We start from the raw sequence: 10,000 nt of genomic DNA on the forward strand, positions 1-10,000 counted from the left end.
TCTCAAAAATCACAGTCACGTGACCATAGATTCAGCCAATCAGCAGGCTGGCAGCCTGGGTTCAAACGTGCGACACTTGGGGCTGGGCCACGCCGCCGGACGCCGCGAGCAGCAGGGCGATGAGGAAGGAGGCGCCGCACCCCGCACCTGTGATGACGTAGGCGTGCCCGAAGTGGTTGTGCTTGTACTCCACGTACACCTTCTTCATCATCAACGTGTACACCGCCAGCCCCGACACCCCGCACACACCTGTCACACACAACAACAATCATCGTTTCGTTTGGCAATACAAGGGCATCCAGGAGTCCTGACCTGGGTGCAGCCCGACCCCCATAGAGTGTAAAGAGTTAAGGGCCGAAACACGTACTTGACTAAGGGGGGCTTCAGTCTTCCCTGAAGACCTTGTATTGTCCAGCTCTCCCTATAGAGTTTCTTACCACTGGTAACTCTATCCATTCACAAGGTACACAACTTCAATTTGTCAATGCCGCTTATGCTACCGATTCAGCTAGCACACATGTAAATAAGACGTATACATTGGAACCAATATAGACACTTCCTAAAACAAAAAAACAAAAAAACCAAAAAAAGAAAAAAATAAGAAAAAAGAAAAAGGAAGCGCCGAGCTTGTCCTTATACCGATCCTTTGACATGTATTTGCATGTGTATTTCTCTGTGTCACAACAGATTTCTCTGTGTGAAATTCGGAGTGCTCTCCCCAGGGAGAGCGCGTCGCTACACTGAACAATGAACACAACACGGTAAACCTATCATTATAGCCTACTCACCAGCGATGACGGTGACTATTTCCACCCGGTAGGACCGTTTGTAAGTGAGGGGGTCATACTTGGCCAGGCAGTTGTCATACATGACCAGGACGCAGGCTGCCATGTACACGATCAGCGTAATGCACAGGACGGCCCGCACTGCCTCGAACCACTCTGAAACAGCCAACAATCACATCTGGAAAACGTGTATGATAGTAGTAGTAGTAGTAGTAGTAGTAGTAGTAGTAGTAGTCGTAAATAAATAGTAAATAAAACAACAACAACAACAACAAAAACAACATTGATAATAATAATAATAATAATAATAATAATAATAATGATGATAATAATAATAATAATAATAATAATAATAATAATAATGATGATGATGATGATGATGATGATAATGATTTTTTTTTTTTTTTACCCAGACAATTTTGAATAACTCACAGAAATTTACGAGCATAGACTTGGGCCTATCAAGAACATCATCATCATCATCATCATCATCATTCTCCTCCTCCTCCTCCTTATAACCATTTAAAAAAGTGAAAAACGCATATGCTTTGTTAGCAAAGTTATTTTACTCTTGATTTTTGCAATTGAAACGCCCTTTGGACGACCATCCAATAGTGATAATCACAACGTCTCAATCACAAAACAAATGTTGTTTTTAGGAACTGTGAGCGTTGTTTATATTGTTGCTGTTGTTTTGTTGTTGTTGTGTCATGATTATTACCCTTTGATATAGCTTCATTGTTCCTTTTCTCTCTTTCACTTCACAATGTGTAAAATGTTTTTGGATGTGTCGATGTAATATTTGTGTGTGTGTGATTTCTATGAATGCCTAAACATGCAAATCATTGTTTCTTGAATGTGTATTTTATGCTTGCATTCTGACTAGTATATACGACCGCAATCTAATTTCTCTTAAAAGAAATGATGAAGTTCATTTGACCTGATTTGTCTTGAAATCTGATGAAAACTGGTTGTCTGTTTAGTTGAATACTCCATTGATTGAGTCGACTGGTAAAAAGTCCCACATTTCTAGCCCACGATGTAACTAATATAAATGGTATTTCATTACTTTGTGTGTGATGCAATTTACTTTTACAATTCACAATAAATGCATTGATAGAACTAGTCAACGATTTGTTTTTTACGATTTCTCAAAATAGCAACAACAGCAACAAATGCCATAAGTGCTGTGATCTTTTCAAAAAGCAGATTTACATTTTTTTACATTCATCAATTATCATATTATCACGCAAAAAAAAAAAACGATGAATAAATTACCATAATTAGATAAGTTAACAATACCATTTGTGGGCAAAGAATAATAAACTGTGGAAAAGAAACATCCAGAACGTGTATAAAGAGTCGTGCTCAAAACGCTTCCCTCCAGTTGTTACACATGTACATAATGAAAGCTGGTCAACAAAGGATCACATCCTCTATAAACCCGCATTAAACTGAAACTGTTGTTTGACGGGCATATTAGCCAAGTGGTTAAAGCGTTTGACTTTCAATTTGAGGGTCCCGGGTTCGAATCTCGGTAACGACGCCTGGTGGGAAAAGGTTGGAGATTTTTTTCCGATCCCCCAGGTCAACATATGTGAAGACCTGCTTGTGCCTGAACCCCCTTCGTGTGTGTACGCAAGCTGAAGATCAAATACGCACGTTAAATATCCTGTAATCCATGTCAGCGTTCGGTGGGTAATGGAAACAAGAACATACCCAGCATGCACACCCCCGAAAACGGAGTATAGCTGCCTACATGGCGGGGTATAAACGGTGATACACGTAAAAGCCCACTCGTGTAAATACGTGTGAACGTGGGAGTTGCAGCCCACGAACGTAGAAGAAGACGAAGAAGAAGAAACTATTTTCTTGAAGAAGTGGGGCCATCCATGTAGTTCTTTACTGTAGAGAGAGAGAGTGAGAGAGAGAGAGACAGAGAGAGAGACAGAGAGAGAGAGAGAGAGAGAGAGACAGAGAGAGAGAGAGAGAGAGAGAGAGAGAGAGAGAGAGAGAGACAGAGAGAGAGAGAGACTCCCCTTCGTTGAAAAGAGACAATGAAGTACAACACCACCTCAGATGTCAAACAGTTCAGCAGGCGGAAAGCGTTGATTTTAATTTCAGGCTGCATCGCCTTGACATTTTCCATCTCAATTTGACCCCTGGGGAAATTAAGTATATATATATATATATATATATATATATATATATATATATATATATATATAGAGAGAGAGAGAGAGAGAGAGAGAGAGAGAGAGAGACGACATCCTTAGAATGGCAGAAATATCATTGACGGAAAAAAACACCAAGAGTTCAGAATTAAAACGGAGTTTGGACTGTTTCTTCTCTTTTTTCTTCTGTTTGATTGCTTCTTCTTCTTCTTCTTCTTCTTCTTCTTCGTGATATCATCATCATCATCATCGTCGTCGTCGTCGTCATTATTATCACGATGATGATGATGTAGGTTTCGGTCTATCTGCATGGAACCAAGAGAGAGTGGGAGACAGACAGACAGACAGGCAGATAGACAGACAGACAGGCTGGGAACATTACGAACGAATGCACACGCACACACCCACCCCACCACCCACCCTCCTCCCAACCCCTCCCTCCCCCTTCCCCCTCTTCCGCCCTCCCCCCCGTACATAACCTCTCTCTCTCTCTCTCTCTGTCTATATATATATATATATAACACGTTAAAGCCCGAAAGCTGTACGTGAAACCCAAATAAACAAAAAGAAGCTGAACTATCCTTCCCTTGGCCGGAAAGAGGAAAAAAGAAAACAACGTGTAACACAATGCCTTCTCGTCTGCTGTCAAATAATTCAGCAAGCGGACAGCATTGATTTTAACGTCAGGGTGCAGCGCCCAGACATTTCCCGTCTGAGTGTGGTCCCGTGGGGATAACAACAACAACAACAAAAAAACAAACAACAACAACAACAACAACAACAACAAAAACCGCTGTGCAAAATTGCAAGGCACACGATGCACGTTAACCATGCCATTATAACTGAATACTGTTGCCTGCATAGCGAGGTACAAACCAACAGACATGTGGAAGCCCACTTCCTGACACGAGTGAACGTGTCCACGAAAGAAGAAGAAGACTGCTTATTCGTTGCATATCGTGTGTGTGTGTGTGTGTGTGTGTGTGTGTGTGTGTGTGTGTGTGTGTGTGTGTGTGTTTGTGTGTTTATCTATATTCATTTGTTTATTTACCTATTAAAGGTATCTATATCATTGATCATGTTATCATTAATAATGCATTCTAATTTGTTTATTTTTTCTCTTTAAAAAAATTACTATTGTTATTATTATTATTATTCTTATTATCATCATTGATTGACCGATTTATCTATCTATCTATCTATATATCTCTCTATCTATTTTATTTATTTATTTTTGTTCTTTTCCCCCTCAAGGCCTTTCCAAGCGCGTTGGGTCGGGCATCTGTTTGGCAGATGTGGTGTAGCGTGTATGGATTTGTCCGAACGCAGCGACACCTCCATCAGTAACTAAACTGAATTATACCTCCAGTGATATATTAATTTCAAAGACGCAAATAAACAAGAAATAAGCCTACAGATAATCAAACGAACAAAAAATCACAAATATCGAACCATGTGAATAGTAACAACAAGCAAGAACAAGTAACAACAACAACAACAACAACAACAACAACACACACACACACACACACACACACACACACACACACACACACACACACACGCATACATATGCACACACAGAGATTTGCTTTTCAGTTCCGCGGATCGTATTACCGAACGTTCAGAGAATGATTAATTAAAGTGCTTTGCGATGCAGTAGATTCGCAGCGAAAAACACAAGTGAATGTCAAGAATAGAATGCCGGGATTAGATTCTGATGAGACGATAAACGAGGTTTCCATGCATCGCATGCACTTAGCACACGTAAAAGAACCCACGGCAACAAAAGGGTTGCTCTAGGCAACATTCTGTAGTAAAAACCCATTTTGATAGTAAAACAAATACACTTGTAGACAGAAACAAAAGATAGATAGATAGATGGATAGATAGACAGATAGATAGATGGATAGATAGATATAGGTATCGATATAGGTGGCGCTGTACTATGGTGAGAGTAGGCCAAATTTCACACAGAGAAATCTGTTGTGAGAAAAAAGCAATACAATACAATACAATGCAATGCAATGCAGTGCAATACAATGCAACACAATACGATACGACACGACACGACACGACACGACACGACACGACGCAACGCAACGCGACGCGACGTGACGTGACGCAAGCCAGGACAATGTAATGCGATACGATGCGACACGATAAGGCGCGATACGATACTATTCAATACAATATAACTTCTATACGATACGACACGAGACACCACAACTCGACAAGCCACGACACGACACGACACGACACGACACGACACGACAGAAGACGCCGCGACACGACACGACACGACACGACACGACACGACACGACATGACACGACACGACAAGACACGACACGACACGACACGACACGACACGACACGACACGACACGACACGACACGACACGACAGAAGACGCCGCGACACGACACGACACGACAAGACAAGACAAGACAAGACAAGACAAGACACGACACGAGACGAGACGAGACGACACGACACGACACGACAAGACAAGACAAGACAAGACACGACACGACACGACACGACACGACACGACACGACACGACACGACAGAAGACGCCGCGACACGACACGACACGACACGACACGACACGACAAGACAAGACAAGACAAGACAAGACACGAGACGAGACGAGACGACACGACAAGACAAGACAAGACACGACACGACACGACACGACACGACACGACACGACACGACACGACAAGACAAGACACGACACGACACAAGACAAGACAAGACATGACACGAGACGAGATGAGACGACACGACACGACAAGACAAGACATGACACGAGACGACACGACACGACACGACAAGACAAGACAAGACACGAGACGACGCGAAAAGACGCGACACAATACGATTCAATACGATACGATACGAAACGATACAACATGGCATAATCTCTATCTCTCTCTCTGTCTGTCTGTCTGTCTGTCTGTCTCTGTCTCTGTGTTTCTGTCTTTCTCTGTTTCTGTCTGTCTGTCTGTCTGCCTCTCTGTCTCTGTCTCTGTCTCTGTCTCTCTCTCTCTCTCTTGAATCATCACCATTATGGTATTCACATGGCTAACATCTCTTTTAATGCGCCCATCTGCATGGAAACAAACAACATGCACATTCGCTCCCAAGCGTCTCGTATCGATTCCAACAGCCAGCACACAGCATAATTCACTTCAGTTCACGGGTCTGTCACTAGTAGTCAGTTACACATGCAGTACTGTACCATTTATTTTATCGTCTTTTTTATTCTTTCCCTTTTTCTGTCTGGCATGCCAGCACACAGCATAATTCACTTTAGTTTAAGGATCTGTCACTGTAGTCAGTTACACATTCGGCACTGTACCATTTGTTTTTCTTTTGTTTTTATTTCATTTTATTTTGTTTTGTTTTATTCCATTCAATTTTTCTGTTTGGACAGTTTCTCGATCTCTGCATTGTTTTCATCCTGAGTTTCAGTTTCAGTTTCAGTTTCAGAGAGACGTCAAAGTGTGCAAACTAGATCTACTATGTACCACGTCTGCTTACAACAAGAAGAAAACAAGAAACAAAGAAAGAAAGAAAAGAAAAGGAAAAAAACAAAAACAAAAAAAACCCATATGTTTTAAAATTAAAATAAAGAAATTATGATTCTGAATTCTGCATGATAATTTTTTTTGTATTGTATTGTGTTATTCTTTTTTGTCACAACAGATTTCTCTGTGTGAAATTCGGGCTGCTCTCCTCGGGGAGAAAAAAAAATTCCTGCCTGCAGTTTTTGACTCACTTCTGTAAACAAAGTGAGCCTATGTTTTAACCCGGTGTTCGGTTGTGTGTGTGTGTGTGTGTGTGTGTGTGTCCGTGGTAAACTTTAACATTGCCATTTTCTCTGCAAATACTTTGTCAGTTGACACCAAATTTGGCATAAAAATAGGAAGATTTCAGTTCTTTCCAGTCATCTTGTTTAAAACAATATTGCACCTCTGGGATAGGCACAATTTTTTCTTTTTAAAAAGAAGCCAAATTATATGCAAACTAAATTTACTGTTATGTATATATATATACATTTTTTATTCTCTAAACTTGGCACTTTGATCTGATATTTTGACACAGCATCAAGAGCAGTCATTTATATCATTTTTTTGTTCGAACAGGAACTTCTTTTGCTAAGCATGGAAGTTATATTTCTGGTGCATGTCTTTGGTGCAGATAGTAAAAAAGGGAAATTAATCTGTACTTAATGCTAGCGGGCTTAATTTGCTTTAAACTGATCTTTCTCATCTTAAACATTACATTTTGAAATTATACTCAATACATAAAAAGCTTGTGTGTTTTACTCTCAGTGTACAAGGCTTTCACTATGTTCATTCGCCCAAGAGGTCTTTTTCGGAAAATACTAAAATCAATACTACGAGTGGAACTTTTAGATCTATTGGCTGAGCCCTGAAGGTCATGGGCAAAAATCAATTGCGTACACATATTTATACATATTCAAAGCGCGTGCTCATATTCCTCGCGAACGCGAAGGACGCCATTTTGTTTCAAGTTGTTGACCTGCCCGTTCAATCCTATATTCAATCGACAATACACGATAACATGTGATGGAAAGTTGGAGAAGGAGACCGTTAAATATTTATTCAGAGAAAGATTTGTGATCGCCTCATCACTTACTGGATTATGCCCCAAACTGCCATAAAAATATCAACAAAATCAGTCGGAATTCACAGTTAAAAATAATAAACCATGAGAGTTAATAACGTTGATGAAACGTAAAAAATTCCAGTCTTGACTTTTCTCAAAATTAAGTCCTTTTCACTTCATACGACGTTTAGAAGTACTTGTACTTTGCTCTACATGTTGTTAGTTTAACAAAATACTCAATTTTCATATCAACTTTAAAACTATAAAACTATAATGAACATAAAAGAAATTGAATCGACCGTGTCGTACATTCCCAGCGGGTGTAACTAAACGTGTACATCTATCTAGATCCAGAGAAAGCGGTTAAATGTTGCAGTGTGACTGCGGCGATAACCACGTCTCCTTTACCGCGGACTTAAACATACTGAAACTAATCATAGAAGACTAAAGCAGATAATAGATGTAACTATAAAACCAAATGCATCTTGTAAACTTGCAAAAATAGTCATCAAAAATCTTCAAAATCATTCCGTCAGAACAGTGATTTCGACGACGAAATTTTGGTAACCCCCCCTCCCCACCCCCCACCCCCCAAAAAGGAAAAGAAGATGCTAATGTGCACGCGGTTCTGGCTAAAAATAACCGGGAAATCTCCACGAAAATCAAACGAAAGTGGGTCTACACACCTTCCCTAATAATTAGAAGAACAACAACAAAGACAATAACAACAACAGTGTTGATAAATGTACATATATAGCGCTAAAGCCTCTAGGGAAATGACTCAAAGCGTCTTTCTACCTGATTTCAATATTGTAACACGAAGAAGTTGTGTGCAAAGCTCTACCATTCCCCAAACATATACATAAGCACCGGCTTCTGATAATGCCGATTCAATGAAAGCTACAAGGCCACTTTGAGCTGATAGCGTGAGTTAACCCCCCCACCCCCCACCCCCCACCGCAAACCCTCAGCCACCCCCCCCCCATTCCTCCCCTCCCCCCCAAAAAGGTGCGTAACTTTATCTGGAACTGAACAGATTAGATGAGTCCAAAAAAGTTATGATATGGAAAAAAAAACACCCAATAAACAATTCTTCTAGAAAGGAATAAAACCATAATGTAGGACACCGTTGAAAAATAAATACCCCCACACAAAAAGACCCATCAAACAGACGTGGCTGGTTCTTGTATGCTGTGCATTATTTTGTATTCATTTTGAATTTCATTAACTCCATAACGAAGAAGAAAAGAATTACTTCAAAACGAGCGCGCGCGGGCACGCACACACACACACACACACACACACACACACACACACACACACATGCGCGCGCGCGTGTGAGATAACCTTTTTCCATCTAATGTGTTCCTAACCAGAAGCACAGATGCATCGAGTTTGTTTTTATTAGGAACGGTAATGCATCCTGGAAGCGTGTTTTTGTTGTTGTTGTTGTTTGTTTGTTTGTTTGTTTTTTGTTTGTTCGTTTGTTTGTTAAATACTTTAAATTGCAGTTCTATTGATGAATCCTAAAGAAGATACAAAACATCCTTTAGGGTGTAACTGAATTTTTTTCTTTTCTCCTTTTTTTTCTTTTAATTTTTTTTCGTTTTTCTGAAATATACATGACAGATACCGACAAAAACAACAACACAAAACAGCACCAAAAAACAAAAAAACAAAAAACAAAACAAACAAAAAAAAAAACCCACAAAAAACACACACACACACAAAACCACCCCACCAACACACCAACTAACAAACATTTATCATGCAGTCTTTTAAGCAGGCGTTCACTATCAGTCCGTTGGACCAAGCCAAGTGGAGAGAATCTGAAATAGAATTCACGGGCGGTCTGTCAGTTACAATTTTGACGAAACATTTTCCTGGCACACCCCTCTCACTCAGAAATCCATTCCATATGCTTTAAAAGAAAATTGTAAAATTGTTCATTCTTTTTTGCTTAATTCTATCATTTGTATATCTACCTATGTATATATCTATCTATATGTGTATATGTGTATGTATATATTTTTTTTCTTTCTTAATGCTATTACTTTTTACATTACGTGCTTTTGCTGATGTCTGTTGGATGCACACACACACACACACACACACACACACACACATATATGCGTACACAGTAATCCCCCCCCCCCAACACACACACACCTACTCGATTTTTTTTCCTACCCTCGTCTAATATCACTTACAGTGAAAACACGTCAAACTAAAGAACGAACACACACACACACACACGTCTAAAAATACGTTAGCACGCTATGTGGAAATTAAAAGAAAGAAAAGAAACACACACACACACACACTGTGTGTGTGTGTGTGTGTGTGTGTGTGAGAGAGAGAGAGAGAGAGAGACAGACAGACAGACAGAGACAGAGAGACA

At 40.1% G+C, this 10,000-nt stretch overlaps 1 protein-coding gene across 2 annotated transcripts in view; it reads right to left on the minus strand.

The window, feature by feature from the left end:
• Window positions 1–10,000, minus strand: part of LOC143290831 (uncharacterized) — a 145,385-nt gene that overhangs the window by 865 nt on the left and 134,520 nt on the right. For both annotated transcript variants that reach the window (XM_076600373.1, XM_076600364.1), the window contains 2 exons: window positions 789–941; window positions 1–249 (listed from right to left, as the gene is read on the minus strand). The exon at window positions 1–249 is cut by the window's left edge and continues 865 nt beyond it. In XM_076600373.1, coding sequence (XP_076456488.1) covers window positions 62–249; window positions 789–941 — 341 coding nt within the window. In that variant the 3' untranslated portion in view covers window positions 1–61. The remainder of the gene's footprint in view (window positions 250–788; window positions 942–10,000) is intronic.

This window comes from Babylonia areolata, chromosome 1 (assembly GCF_041734735.1).
Source record: "Babylonia areolata isolate BAREFJ2019XMU chromosome 1, ASM4173473v1, whole genome shotgun sequence".
Classification (NCBI taxonomy): Eukaryota; Metazoa; Mollusca; class Gastropoda; order Neogastropoda; family Buccinidae; genus Babylonia; species Babylonia areolata.